General features: G+C 38.4%; 1 protein-coding gene across 4 annotated transcripts in view; it reads left to right on the top strand.

Annotated features, from left to right (window-relative positions):
* The first annotated feature begins 10404 nt into the window (after positions 1-10404).
* Positions 10405-15545, top strand: part of FXR1 (FMR1 autosomal homolog 1) — a 58182-nt gene continuing 53041 nt past the window's right edge. For 2 of the 4 annotated variants that reach the window (XM_059391474.1, XM_059391471.1), the window contains exon 1: positions 10405-10498. In XM_059391474.1, coding sequence (XP_059247457.1) covers positions 10448-10498 — 51 coding nt within the window. In that variant the 5' untranslated portion in view covers positions 10405-10447. The remainder of the gene's footprint in view (positions 10499-15545) is intronic. The other 2 variants (XM_059391472.1, XM_059391473.1) reach the window with 1 other exon arrangement.

The raw sequence follows: 15545 nt of genomic DNA, 5'->3' as shown, positions 1-15545 counted from the left end.
TTTTGGAATCCATTGCATCCTAGTTCATCTTACATGCCTAAGAATAAAATTTGGAGATCTTATAAATAAATTTAGTTTATACAAGTGTCTGATAAAATTTCATATTTTTAAAGCTATATATTTATCATCCAGACTGTGGTTTCTAGATCTAATTCTACAATAAAAAGAATTGGGCTCTCTAGAGAAATTTCCATACCAGAGGGTGGAAAATTATAAAATGAACTTGGAACATGTTGTTGTGCAAGAAAGTAGATATTGTTTAAATAGTGATGAGCCATGTTAAAAGAACTTGCTAGCTAGTTTGAAGAGATTCCTGCTGGCCAAATCTTCAACAAATTGTGAATCAAGAGGAATATTTAGAAAACTATTCGGCTGAGGTAGGGAAAATACAAAATGAAACTGGGTCATCATATAGTAATAGAAAACAAATAAATACACATAAAAAAATGAAACAATGGGAGTTTATCAAAAGACAAAGGAGCCAACCTAAAGAGCTTTCAATGGCCAAAACTGGAACAATTTGAACAAAATAAATAAAGCAGTATTGGGTTATATCCAAAGTATAAAATAAATAACCTTGATTCTATATTTACATAATTAAATGATTGACTAAATAAATAAATGAGAGTGAAGGGACAAATTTCCCTTATGGAAGGATTTTAAAAAACATACGTAGATACTCTTTCTTTCTAGAATGAAGCTTAATCACACTTCTCCCTCTCTATTCTCCATTACCCTTTGCCTTGAGTATGGTTTGGATTTTTTTTTTTTCTTTTTTAAGAGAGAGTGAGAGAGAGAATACACATGCACACACGGCGGTGGTGGTGGCGGTGGGGTGGTGGACAAGTAGGCAGAGGGAGAGGGGAGAGAGAATCTTAAGCTGGACATGGAGCCCCATGTGGGGCATCATTTCACAACCCTGAGATCATGACCTGAGCCAAAATCAAAAGTTGGACGCTTAACTAACTGAGCCACAGCCACCCAGGCACCCTGGTTTGGATTCATTGGCTTCCAAAAAATATAGTATAGATAAGGAAGAATTGCAATGGAAAAATCCAGAAGACATAAGCTTACCCAAGTGATCTAGGTTAATATCATTAGTAATAAGTCATGTTGATGACATTTTACCTCTGTGGTATGATGTGATGAAGACACTTCACCTCAATGATATTACTCCAAATTCATAACTCCAGTCTAATCATGAGAAAACAATCAGATAAAACCAAACTTAGGGACGTTGTAAGAAATGTCTGACCACTATGTCTCAAAAATGGCCAAGGTCATGAAAAAAAAAGAAAGACTAAGAAACTGGGACAGACCAGAAGAGACAAGGAGACTTGACAACTACATGCAGTCTGGTATTCAGAACTGGATCCTAGAACAGTGAAAGAGTATTAGTGGAAAAACAGTTGAAATATAAGTAAAGTCTGGAGTTTAGTTAATACCACTATACCAATGTCAGTTTTTTGGTTTTAGCAAATCTATGATGATAATGTAATATGTTAACATTAGGGGGTACTAGGTGAAGGATATATGGGAACTCTGTACTAACTTTGTAATTTATCTGTAAATTTAAATTTATTCCAGGGGCACCTGGCTATCGGTAGAGCATGCAACTCTTGATCTCAGAGTTGTTAAGTTCCAGCCCCACACTGGGTGTGGAGCCTACTGTGAGACAAACATAAAAATCATTCCAAAATAAATTTTTTTTTAAAAAGAAGCAAATATAACTTAATAGGAAATGTTAACAAAGAACTGAAAGCAAAGACCTCTAGTATAAGGAAGCCCATAATCTTTCATGCAAGTTCTGGAAAATACTCAGAGATATGTGGAGGCCAGCAAGTTTCTAGAAATGATCACAGCCCCCAGATAATAAGAATTAGAGATCACCAGGGCACCTGTGTGGCTCAGTCCTTAATTTGTCTGCCTTCGGCTCAGGTCATAATCTCAGAGTCCTAAGATCCAGCCCTGAGTAGGGCTGCCTGCTTAGCGGGAAGACTGATTCTCCCTCTCCCACTCTCCTTGCCTGTGTTTCTCTTTTCGCTACCTCTTTCTCTATGTCGAAAAAATACATAAAATCTTAAAAAAAAAAAAAAAGAAGAAGAAGAAGAAGAAGAAGAATTGGGATCACCTATTTTCAGTCTTTCATATTTAGAGACTTTGAGAATTTTCTTAAGGTCACACTTGGCCAGACAAGTCATATGAATAGCTATTTTGTGATAGTCTCTGGTCTAGGCTCCACATTTTGATGAAACCATACACTTTCTTGCATGAGCTTTCTGGCCTCATAAAGCCACACCTTTGCTTTATTTTACCGTTAGTGGGTTCCTATTGTTTTCAGGATAAAATGGAAACCCCTGGGCACCTGGGTGGCTCAGTAGGTTATGCATCTGCCTTGGGCTGAGTTCATGATCCCAGGGTCCTAAGATTTCCCTGCATTAGGCTCCCTGCTCAGTGCGGAGTCTGCTTCTCCCTCTGCCTTTCTCCTAGCTTCTGCTTGCTTGCTCGCTCTCTCTCCAGGTCAAAAAAATACTTAAAAATTTAAAGCTCTTAATTTTTTGCCAAGGAGCTCTACCCAGGTTCATCTCTTGTTCTCTATTCCCTATTCTCTATGCTCTAGCCATTCCACACTTTGGGAGCCTTCATGAGATCTTTTTCCTGACTAGAATATTGTGTACTTTACTACTGTCCCCATTCTACATGGCTAAATCAGGAATCATCTTTCTCAGGTTTCTGCATAATGGCACTTCTTCAGAGAGGTGAACTGACTACCCTAAGGTAACCACAACAGAATGGGGCCTGCCAAAGAAAACAGTTCTTTCACCATCTGGTCAAATATGCTTGAATAGTTTTCTTCCTCATTAAATTACATTATGAATGGAACTCCAAATAAATGCAGAAAAAGAGCAGCATTCCAATCATACTAACAAATTAAACTTTTTTCACTTGTCTAAGCACTTATTCTTACCTATTTGCACTTATAAATTTTACATAGTTATAATCACTATGCAGATTGACTTTTATATTCTGCTTTATTTTTTATTCACATATTGTTAAGCATTTCCCATACTATTACATAGATTAGGTGTTTATTTTTATTATTACTATCTCATACATTCATTCATATTTAGAATCTACAATATTTGGAGTTCTAGGCAAGATAATGTTGTACAAAAGCAGAAATAAAATTGTGGCTCTAGAGGAGTTTATATCTAGTTTACATTAGTCAGACACTTTGCTTTCTATCTTTTATTAATATTATTATTTTAAATACTATTGTCTATATTAAGAAGATAATGTAAGATATATATAATATAAGATAAGATAATATCATCTTGTTTTTACCCAACACAAGATACTATACTATACTATGTATCTTCTTTTTCCAGATTGTTCCATCTATAAATTACACTTACTCTTATTTTACTTCTCCTCATAAGCTTTCCCTAGAAAATCTTATCTGCTTTTTTTTTTTTTAAGATTATTTATTTATTTATTTATTTGACAGAGAGAGATGACAAGTAGGCAGAGAGGCAGGCAGAGAGAGAGAGGAGGAAGCAGGCTCCCTGCTGAGCAGAGAGCCCAATGCGGGACTCGATCCCAGGACCCTGAGATCATGACCCGAGCCGAAGGCAGCGGCCTAACCCACTGAGCCACCCAGGCGCCCTCATCTGCTTTTCTAATATTTTTTTTTTTAAAGATTTATTCATTTATTTGAGAGAGAGTGAGAGAACAAGTGGGAAGGGCAGGGAGAGGAAAAAAGAATCTCAAGCAGACTCCATGCTGAGCACAGAGCCCGACGTGGGGCTAAATCTCATAACCCTGAGATCATGACCAGAGCCAAAACCATGAATCCAAAGCTTAATCAATTGAGCCACCCAGGTGCTCCTACTTTCCTGTTCTAATGCTAAATATTCACCATAGACTCCCAAAACTTAATCTCTACCCTGCATCTCTATTAAAACTTCACAGAATGTTTTGAAAACATCTCAAATGCAATGTTTCCGACAGAACTTCTTATCTGCCTCCACAACTCTTTCCTTAATGTTTTAAACTAATAATATCATTATGCACCCAATTGCCCAAATAAAAGCTAACATTTATCCTTGAGTCTTTCATTTCTCATTATATCTTTAGCTATTAGATCCCATTGCTTTAACATTTTAAATCTCTCAGTTTTATCTCTTTTTCTTCATTCTTATTGCTTTTATTTGGTTTCTATTTCTCTCTTACCTAGCTTACAATAGACTTTTAACTGGTTTCTGTCTTCACTACTGTGATTTTAAAATCTATCTTCCTCTCTACTGATAAAAACTTTCTTCCTTAAGACCCAAATGTGGTTAAATGATCTCCCTACTTCTTTCATTACCATCATTTATTGAATGCCTAATATATGCCAGGCATTCTTCTAAGTTCTTTATACATATTATTTCATTTACTCCTCCCTCAAGGTTTTAGCTAGCAAGTGGCAGAGCCAACAGTTTGACTGTAGTGTTGTTACTTTTGTATTATATTACAGCTGCCTTTCAGAAATATAATAATTCTAAACCTCTTAACATGATGGACATTCTGCAATAGTTATTGTAGTCTTGAGTCTAAAGGCCTTACCCCATTCCTTTCAATGGTGTGTATTATTCAGTTTTATGGATAAGTTTGCTCTAAGTACTGCTATATGAAGAGTTAAGTTAGGCTCTGATTTTTATTTTCTTTCCTCTTTTATTTTTTGTTCTTAGTTGTGACTGGGAGTTCCTTCCCCCAATGAAAAATCCTTATGAAGAACTTTGCAACCTAATTGAGTAGATTTGTAAAATAAAGTCCTACAGTTTAAATTGCTGGCTGAAACAGTATGATTAATTTAAACATTGATATCATTTAAAAATGTCTCCTCAGAGATTGAACCAATTTACATATTTGTGTACTAATATGACCCTTTTCCAAATTTTTTCTACTTGTTTCATCAAACTTTATATACTATATATTTATTATTTATATATGTATATTATTTATAAATATATTTCAGAGAGGGAGAAAGTGGTATCTAGATGTATTTCTTTTGTTGAGAGTTTTAGTTGTGTTTTTAATATGTTTATTACCATTTATATTTAATATTATGTCAACTGTTCATGTCCTTTATTCATTTTCTTTGGGACTATTTGTGTTTCCTTATGATTTGCAAGAGATCTTTGGTAAGGAATATAATCATCTCCCCTTTCCCAGGCTACCTTTTAACTTTATGATAATTTATTTCCTTTGAGAAGTTTTAAATTTTCACGTGTTCAAATTTACAAGTCTCTCCCTATTGGTTTGTAGGTATTTTGCTTTGGTGGAATCAGTTAAAGGGACCTATAATTCCTGTAGTATTTTCCTGGTTATTTTTACAGCTGGTTTTGTTTCAATTATTTTGAAGCAAGTAGTAGAGTAAAAATTTTAGTAGCCTAAAATCATTGTCTTTACATTAATAAAATGTTCTTTCTCATATACACATAATTCGAGCTAGAAAATGACAGAGGTAGACTTCAAAAGGGCAATCCACGTTCAGAGCCCATGCTCTTAATTCTATTAATTATTCTTCAGTGGACATGTGATCTAATCCTTTTTGCTTTAAGTTCAACTTTGCATTAGGTTAGGGCCTTGGGGAGGAAGGAAATTCAATTCCTGACTTGCAAAATAAAACCAATATGGTTTCTTTCTTATTTCACCTTGATTTTCTGACATCCTAAGAATAGATTGAAGGATTTATTATAATATGAAGACGATGAACTCAATAGTTAGGTTTAATGTAGTTTTCTTTAATATTAATTCTTATACTCTATGTTTGATAATATCTAGTTAAGAAAATCAAAGATAACTGTGGAACAAAAGCTGAAATATTTTAAACTATGACTCCTGAGTTTTTCATTAGCTATTTATAAAACAGGGTGCAATTTGTTTTGGAAGCTGTTGGTTGAAATATTAAAAGTTAGTTCACACTTTTTTTGAGTTTGTTTATTCTTTTCAGTAATTCTACATCCAACATGGAGCTCACACTCACAACCTCAAGATCAAGAGTTACAAGCTCTTCTGACTGAGCCAAACAGGCACCCATATTCCACACTTTTTAAATCTTTGTTTCTTCATGAAGGAAAACTCATAGTCTCAGTTTAGTCAAGTTAAAATTATTTTCCAAGGCAGTACTTTGAGAAGATTTAAAATGATGATAGCATGTTTCCATATCACATTTTATTATTACAATTCTTAGTGCCACAAAGTTGATAAAAATCTTGAATTCTTAGTGTTTTGGTATCTGTGATACAAAGTTTCATTACGCTCATGTTTAATTCTGTCTCTAAAGAACACTTTCTCCCCCCCTAAAGATTTATTTAATTATTTTAGAAGGAGGGAGGGGCAGAGAGAGAGGCAGAAAGAGAATCTCATGCCAACTCCCCCCTGAGCACCAAGCCCAATGTAGGGGCTTGATCTCATGACCCTGAATCATGACCCCAGCTGAAATCAAATCAAGAGTTGGACACTTAACCAACTAAGCCACCTAGGCATCCAAAAAACACTTCCTTATTTAATTTATAATTTTTTAAAATTAGAAATGTTACTACTTACCAAGACAGAAAATTTGTAAAACAGAAAACATGGAGGAAACTGATTCATCATGCTATTGCCTTAAGATAACCATTGTTAATATTTTGGTAGAAGTCTTTACAATGGGTTTTCATGCAATATATGTATATATTTTCTGTACGAAATTGGTTCCACATACAGTATTTAACCATCTTCTTTTTATAGGTATATTATAAACATTTTCTCAAATCTCATATAATAATCTCATTTCTCATATAATAAATATTACTCTAAAACTTCATCTCTAATGACTGCAGAATAATCCGTGGCATAGTATTTAAAACATGGTAATACTTTTTCATGTGAGAATCAAGTCATTTGCTGATTCCAAAAATTCCAAACAGTGCAAAAAATAACAATTATAAAATTTATGTCAACCGTAAGTCTGCTTTCTGAAAATATATACTATTAAAACACACACTGTTTTAAATGTGATTATGCAAGCTGTTTTGTGCCTTTCTTTTCCTTTAGAAAACTATTTTTACTTTTCCTTTTTTTCCAGTTTTTTTGAGATATAATTGACGTTCTTTTCTTTTAATAACAAAAGTCTTTTCAAGATGATGAAAATAGATCTACATCAAAATTTAAACTTTGTGTAATATTTCACTGTGAATATAACAGGGTCATTGATGGGGGTTTTAGAAATGGAAAAGAGAGAGTGTTCCTGGGTGGCTCAGTTGGTTAAGTGTCCAACTCCTAATTTTGGCTCAGGTCATGATCTCCAGATTGTGAGATAAAGCTGCATCGGTGGGGTGGGGGGTGGTCTGTGCTCAGCAGGGAGTCTGCTGGAGATCCTCTCTCTCCTGCTCCCTCTGCCCCTCCTCATGCTGGTGCATGCTCTTTCTCTCTTTCCCAAATAAATAAATTTTAGAAAAGAAAAGTGAAGAGGGAGACTTAAATCCTAGTCTGCTACTTAAAACTTGTGTGATTTTAGATAAACGACTGGTTGCTGTGAATCTCAATTGCTTAATGGAAATCATGAGGTCTACCTAGCAGTAGTAGTAAAGTGTTAGCAGGAACAGGTTGGGGTGGGGGTAAACTCAAATGTTTTTAGCATCCATGTCCTGAAGAGGACCAACTTTAACTCTTCAAATTTCAGATAATATGGAATGCTTTAGTTTGTGTCCAAATGGAATTTTTGCAGCCCTACCCAAAGTCACTCACACTGGGAAGCAGAAGAAAACAATACACTGAAGGCGAAAAGAACAAGAAAGAAAGAAGGGAAGAAAGAAGCAAAGAAGAAGAAGAAAGAGAGAGAGAGAGAGAGAGAAAGACAAAGGAAGAAAGAGAGAAAGAAGAACTCATGAAGCAAACCAGATCCTTCATCCATTGCTGATGGAAATGCAAATGGTGCAGTCACCTTGGAAAAGAGTCTAGCAATTCCTCAAAAGGGAAAATGGAGTTATGACCACACTGAGTCAGGGAAAGTGAAAGACTCCATAAAAATATGCTTTTTGCTCCTTTTTCCTGCTTCCTTTCTTGCTAGGACCTGCACCTCCGCCCCATGTTACACATGTCTTATAAACAGCATCTATCCTCTTTGTAAAGGACAAGGAGTTAATCGTTCTCTAGAATAAACGGCATCTAAAGAAGGACCAGGGAAGCTATCCTAATGAGCATTCTAGACCACTGGAGCTAGACATCTGAATGCAAGACCCCCTAACTCCAAGGAATGACACCTGGGCCTTGTCTTTGTTCTAACAGGTTCCTGGATGCCTGAGAGGCGGATACACCCGACTCTGCCCTCAGCAAACCACCCCCTTCCCCCAAGCTCCAAACAAAAATGAGACTCCCTCCTTTCCTGTCTGAGTCTCCTAGACACTCACTCTGTTAATTGCTTTCTCTTTATCTTCAATAAACTCTGCTTTTACTTCCTGCTGGCTCATGTTTGATTTCCATCCAGTGTGAAGCCAAGGACCCTCTTGGCTGGTCCCAGCCTGCTGCATCAATATGAACCAGCAATTTCAATTCTAAGTATATACCTAAGAGAATGAAAACATACATCTGTTTACAATAACTTGTACAGGAATCTTCATTGCAGTATTATTCCTAATAGCCAAAAAATGTAGACAACTCAATGTCTATCAAAAGATGAATGAATTAATAGAATGATGTTACATATCCATGCAATGGTATATTTGACAATAAAAAGGAATAAGTAGTAACATGCTACAACATGGATGAATCTTGAAAAGACTATGCTAACTGAAAAAACTGTTATAAAAGACCACATACTGTATGACTTATTCATGTATTTGAAATGTCTGGACTAAGCAAATCTATAGACAGAAAGTAGGTTAGTGATTGTATAGAGCCTGGGCGTGAGTGAAATGGGGGGACTGCCCACAGGTACAGGAATTCTTTTCGGACTGAGGAAAATGTTCTAAAATTGTTAGTGGTGGTAGTCGCACAGCTCTGTAAATGTACTAAAACCTGTTGGACACTTTAAGTGGATGAAATGCTGGTATGTGAATTATATCTCAATAAAGCTGTTGGAATAAAAAGCAAACTAGGGCATTGTAATTCTGAAGGATCATAATAAGATGGTATCTAAAGTGTTGGACAGATAAAGTTCTTAACAAATGGTGGCCTTAACTCATTGAAGGAATTGTTTGTTTACATTTTCCTCACCATAATCAACATTTTAAAAAGATCATTTTATATATATAGCAAAACAATACTGAACACTGTTGCGGACTGTTTTCCTTCTGAACCTTTGGAGATGTAGATGTGTTGATGAGACGTTATGTACGTTATTTTTAGGACCCCGTGTCCTCAGAAGGGCTGGACCCATGGACAATTCTCTGAGTATACGGCGCCAGCAAAGATTTTTTAAAAGAATTTTTCTGTCAAAATGGTGATAAAACATCAACATCAAAGAGACTTAACATTTTTTCCAAAGGCCTTACTTTGGGAAAAGATTTTGGTATTGTTAGAATAGATATTCAAACTATCTCCGACATAATGCGTGGTAGAAAGCCATACAAGATGATTCTGCTTTGATCCTTTTCGTGGAAGTTTACAGGCGTTGCCGAAGGGGAAAACGTGGTGTCCAGCTCAGTACCAAGTTTCCCTGACTACTTCTAACAATGGGTATTAACGCAAACTCTCATGCAAGTTGTAAACCGTCTGAAAAAACTAGCTTCAATACTTAAGCCTGACTTTAATCAGTTGAAATGTTAACAGGTGGGGAGAGGGCTCCAGCGAACTGTGTGAGGAGGCGTGGGACTGTGAATTTGAGTGAAGAGAAGGCCACCGATTCAAATAAAAAACAGCGAGGTGAAAGAATTTGGGGGACACAGTGTGTACATTTTTAAGCTCCCTCTCCCGCCCAAAGGCTGTGCCAGTGGGCAACTGGAGCTCCCAAACTTGCTCTTCCCTAGATAACGAAGCTAGTCCGGGGCTGCCAGCGCTTGCCAGAAGTTTAGGGGCAGAATGCCCGAGCGCCGCGGAGAGCCGACGCGTGGGGCAGACGGCCTGCGGGCAGTTCACGCCGGGGCGGCTGGAGGTACCCACCGGCTGGGGCCAGGAAGCTGTGGGTACTGGAGGGCGGGGACGTAGGGGCGGGTAAGCAAAGGTCTGGCGATTGTGTCGGGAGGCGAACGGGGCGTTGGCAGCGGCGGGCGGAGCCCACGACCAGTGATGTAAGGAGTGGAGGGACCCCAGTGGGTGAGTCGGGGTTGCACTGTGAGACTCCAGGGGTGTGGGGCGGGGGATCCCAGTCCCCGCCCTGTTTTCCCCGCCCCTCCCCCGCCTCCTTTACGCCCCTCCCCCCTCCTCCCCTCTGGTTGGAAAGTTTCTAGAATCTCTTCCCAGCGGTCTTTGCGGTTCCAACATGGCGGAGCTGACGGTGGAGGTTCGCGGCTCCAACGGGGCTTTCTACAAGGTATTGACCCTGTTGCCGCTTTGTCGGGTGTTCTGGGGGCTAAGGCAGGTTTGGGGGAGGGCTGGTGGTCCCAAAGAATGAGGTTTGGAGTCGAAAAGGGCGGCCAGGCCGAAGCCGGGGCTGCTGGGTTCCTCGCTTCTCCCCCCTCCACCCGCGCGGTTTAACGGTCTCGGGGGCCAGGGCTCCGTTATGTTTTGAAACAACACGTCGGACACCTCTTGCGTTTTCCTACTTATGAACCTTATTTTTGGATGCTAGTGCGGCCCTTGGTGGGCCGGTGAGAAGAAGCCGAGTCGCTGCGGGGCGGCGAGGAGCTCCCTGGGAGCAGGCCTGAGCGCCGGGAGGTTGGGGAGTCGTGAAAGGAGGTGGTGGGATTGTGTGGTCACAGCCGCTCCCCCGCCCCTCGGACTGGGCCGAGCGGGAGCGCCTCGGCCCGCTGCTCCGACCCCTCCCCACCCCTTTGCGGGGGGGGGGCGGTGTGTCGCGGAATCTTAAGAATTCACCTTTGTATTAGGGTCTGGGGCTAATAAACTTTAGTGTCTGACTGCGAAGCGGGTTCCGAATTGAGGGTTGAATCGAAGAGAAAACTAGAAAACCCAAGGTGGCGGGTTGAAATATTTTTGCGGCCTGGGAAATTGGGCGGCGCCTTAGCCCCTTTATTACGGAAGAAAAGGCTAGAGTTAAAGGCTTTAAAGTAAGATTGAAAAAATGAAATCGATCTGGGAGACTGCTGGGGAGGTGACTAATTTTTTTATATTAGTTATTCAGTGTTTTTGGAGGGAATTGTTGCTTTTTGTTTCTTCCCCACGAGGTTTTTTGTTTGTTTGCACCGGGAGATGCATTATTATGGGATGGGGATTGGAAAACAGAAGAGGAATTCGAGAGTAGAGGAATTCAGTCGGGGCTTCCAATGTAAGGGAGGGGGGTGTCACATTACTGAAAATGAAATCCTTTCAGTTTAGTTTTGCCATTGTAACTGTTCCTTGTCCTGATTTTTTCTCCAAAAGTATGTTACAAGATCAATACAAAATCTCCCCAGCTGTGTCTGTCAGTCAATCTTACTAAGTAAGCCAGGATCTCAAATGTTTGAGAGTCCTGGCTATTTTTATGAAGGGCCTCTCTTAATACAAGAGTATTGTGTGTACTCAGAATATATTCTCTCTGGGTTTCATTTCAGCCTACCTTTTGTCCCACGGGATTTATTTTATTTGGTGGTCGTAATTTCCTCTTGTTAGTGTTGTTTTCGTTTTGTAGGTTACTGATAAGCTGTATGGATTTGGTTTAACTGTCACGTGGTGATAGCATGGTGGGGAGTCACATTTGGCGTCTAAAAGGATCTCCCTAAGCTTTTTACCAGTTGCCTTAGGTGGTCAGCAAAGTAAAAACAGTGACTGCCTGGTGGAAAGGAGGCTTTTTGCTTGACTGGATATAGATTTAATATTTGGTGTCAAAAGATCTAAGTGAAATTTGAGTAGATACTTCATTGACTTCTTATTGAAACCTAGTAATTGACTTCTCTGAGCCCAGATACAGTTGTGGCACGATGCACAAAAAATGGGCTTGCCATACTTTTGCTGTCCAGGGTAGGTAAGGTTCATCATTTTTGCACACTGCCCCCCGTGGAAAAGTTTCATATTCCCACTGTATGGTGATACAGTTGTGTAATGGATGTATGCTTTTTTCCCCCCTCCTCTAGGAAATTGAAAAATAAAATTTTTTTGCCTTTAGCTATTTCGTAGCATGTGGATGGTAGAAGATTCCTTTTTTAGTCAAGTATTGGTGTTGATCGCTATAGAAAATACTTATTTCTTATTTTTATTTTGTAAGATTATTTAAGGTTATCAGCTTGAAAGTCTTAAGATTGTTTACAGCATTTTTTTGTTTGTTTGTTTGTTTGTTTGTTTTTTTAATTTTACTTTGAGAGTGAGAGAGCAAGAGCGGGGAGAGAGGGAGAGGGAGAAGCAGACAGGGAGGACGGCAGGGGGCTCCATCCTAGGACCCAGGGATCTGAGCTGAAGGGAGACCCTTAACTGACTTGAGTCATCCAGGTGCTCTGGTGTGGGTGTTTGTTTGTTTGTTTGTTTTCCCTTTTTTGTTATGTTTCGTTTTTTAATCAAATTCACAGTGAATGTTCTTGTTTTGGAACTCTGAAGTATTGTTGATCCTTATCCTTACTCTGCAGATCTGTTTGAGTCTACCTAGACTTTGAGTGGACTAATTTTTACTTCACAAAGAAAGGTATACTTTGGCAAAGGTTGGGAGGGATCCTAGCCACATTGTACTAAAATAATTGCACTTGAACGTTAGGAATTTTATGTCCTACCATAATCCACTTGCACATTGTGGAAACTGGGGTCTTCAGAACTCTGGAAGAGGGAGAATGGTGAGGTGGGAGGAGCCCTGGATTTGAAGTTAGGTAATGGTAAACTGAATCCCCATGTATTTATCTGTGCGTGCCTGAACATATATTTTCTGTAAAATGAAGGGTTTGAGTTCGTTCATATCCCCAATTTTTTAATCCCGTGGAACTGCTTGCTCACTTGGAAAAAAATTGATTTACTGCACAATTATTTTTAACTACATGGATTTTTTAGATTAATTTGCATGTGGTAAAATTTACCTTTTCTGGTACATAATTACATGAGCCTTGGTACATGTGTAACAACCCCCAACACGATGGAGATCAAAGAGTTCCACTGTTCCCCAAATTTCTCTTACGTACCTTTGTACGTACTCACCCTCAGATCCTAGAGCGTTTTCCTGTCCCCTGAGTGTTTTGAGTCTGGCTTCTTTCATTTAGCATAGCAGCAATTTAATTTTAAGTAAAATCCTCTAATTTAAACAATAATAGTGGTCAGTGAGGGCATTTTGGAAAGAAAAGTTGTCTTTGAATAACAGCTGTTAACATTTTGGTTTATTCTTTCGGTGGTGTTCTTCAGTGTGCAGGTGATTCTGATTTTCCTTCTTTTCTTCCCTTCCCCCATATACAGACACAGCTGTAAATGCTAATCGCAATAGAATTTCAAAATCATGGGTTTAGTAGCCTGTATCATTATGCCTTGAGGCAGTACTCTGTAGACATTTATTAAAGATACTCTGGTGGAACTGAAACTTCTTACAAATTAATTGGAACCAGTGAAAAGCTAAAAGAAGATGTGACCTAAAATTAGGATGGTTCAAAAAAATATACTATGTTTTCTTTTTTTTTTTTTTTTAAAACAGTGAATCTGTAGTTTGTTAAGGAGGTAAAAGCTTGATGTGCTTCTCTTCGCTCCTCAGCTTCTAAATCTTTGGGAATTGGGAAGCGATGTTAAGTACTTGATAGGGGATATAATTTTATATAAAAATTTGTTTATAGCCTTTTCTACCTAGAGTGAGGCATCTTAGGGTTTATACTATTGGCCATTGAAAGTGCTTTTATTTAAGAAAGAATTTACATTTTATGGTTGTTAGTGTATTTATAGAGTTGGGTGACCATTACCATAACCTTACTGTAGAACATTTCAGTTATCCCCCCAAAACCCTCTGCCCATTTGGAGTCATTAAAATGCTTAGCAACTGATATGTATGATACTGACTTTGTAATAGCATTCCAACTTGCATAGCCATGGGCAGAATATAATTTAAGTAGAGGTTGAAAGTAAGTCCCTCAATTTCTGGCTGATACAGAGGAAAGTTTCCATGGTGTTCCAAGGAAATGTGTAATCTCTGAGTTGGCTGAGTGAAATTTCAGGCCTTCTGTAGAAGACAGGATTACTTTCAGGGGCACCTGGGTGGCTCAGTGGGTTAAAGCCTCTGCCTTTGGCTCAGGTCATGATCTCAGGACCCAGGGATCCAGCCCCGCATCGTGCGGGCTCTCTGCTCAGCGGGGAGCCAGCGAGTCCTCCTCTCTCTCTGCCTGCCTCTCTGCCTACTTGTGATCTCTGTCAAATAAATAAAAAAAGTTAAAAAAAAAAAAAAACAGGATTACTTTCAGAGCTCTGCAGTTTCTTTGACTGATTACAAATTTCAGAGTGCTACAGTATTTCCAAAATTTCCTGTTACTTTGATATTAAAATGAAATTTGAGAATAATTCAATTATGCAGTAGGTTTATTAGTATTAATGATGACCGATAGAATTTTAGTAGAGGAATTGCTTGAGAGTACTGAGTTTTCAAAGTTCGTGCTGAATATTGATTTTGTGCAGATTAATTGAGGAAAAGATAGATGGTGGTTGCTTTAATATTAGGGACACTGTTAAGTTAAAAACACATTTCCACGTATTTTAAAGATAATTAATTCCCAGTTGTACATTTTTTTTTTTTTAAAGATTTTATCTATCTATCTGACAGAAAGAGAGACCACAAGTAGGCAGAGAAGCAGGCAGACGGGGAGAGGGAAGCAGGCTCCCTGCTGAGCAGAGAGCCCAACATGGGGCTCCATCCCAGGACCCTGGGATTATGACCTGAGCCAAAGGCAGAGTCTTAACCCACTGAGCCACCCAGGCGCCCCCAGCTGTACATTTTTTAATTGAAAATTGTTTTTTGGCAAAAGATTTAATACTGTATGTATGGGGAGTCCACAATGGGAATTCCAAAGATCGCCCTAATCATTCATGTTTTAAAATGTGCTTTTATAAAAACATAAAAGAACTAAGATTTAACTGAAGAAGTCAATTTTTAGAAATTATACTTTTTTGTAATCTTATTTTTATATTATAAAGGCAATATGTAAGAAAAATCTGAAAACAAAAATGAAAAATATTTTTTATCTACCTAGAGATATATATTGTCAAGGCCTTGGCTTTATGTACTTAAAACATGCTTTCTTCCATATTTTCATGCACTTGTATGTTTCTTGTAACATCATATGTCTGTGTGCATTTTGTAAGATAATAGTTTACTGTGTCTGTTCCTTGTTAGTCTATGAAGCTTATACTAGTATTTTCTGATTTTGTTCTTTCAAAAACTCCATGATATAGGTGTTTTTATTCCCATTTCATATACTAGGAAACTGACAGTAACAAGTAACTTATCCATACATACAGTGGAGCTGAAATGAGATTTA

Source organism: Mustela nigripes, chromosome 2 (assembly GCF_022355385.1).
Source record: "Mustela nigripes isolate SB6536 chromosome 2, MUSNIG.SB6536, whole genome shotgun sequence".
Lineage (NCBI taxonomy): Eukaryota > Metazoa > Chordata > Mammalia > Carnivora > Mustelidae > Mustela > Mustela nigripes.
Note: the sequence above shows the minus strand (reverse complement) of the source record. Positions and strands in the feature narration are given on the sequence as shown.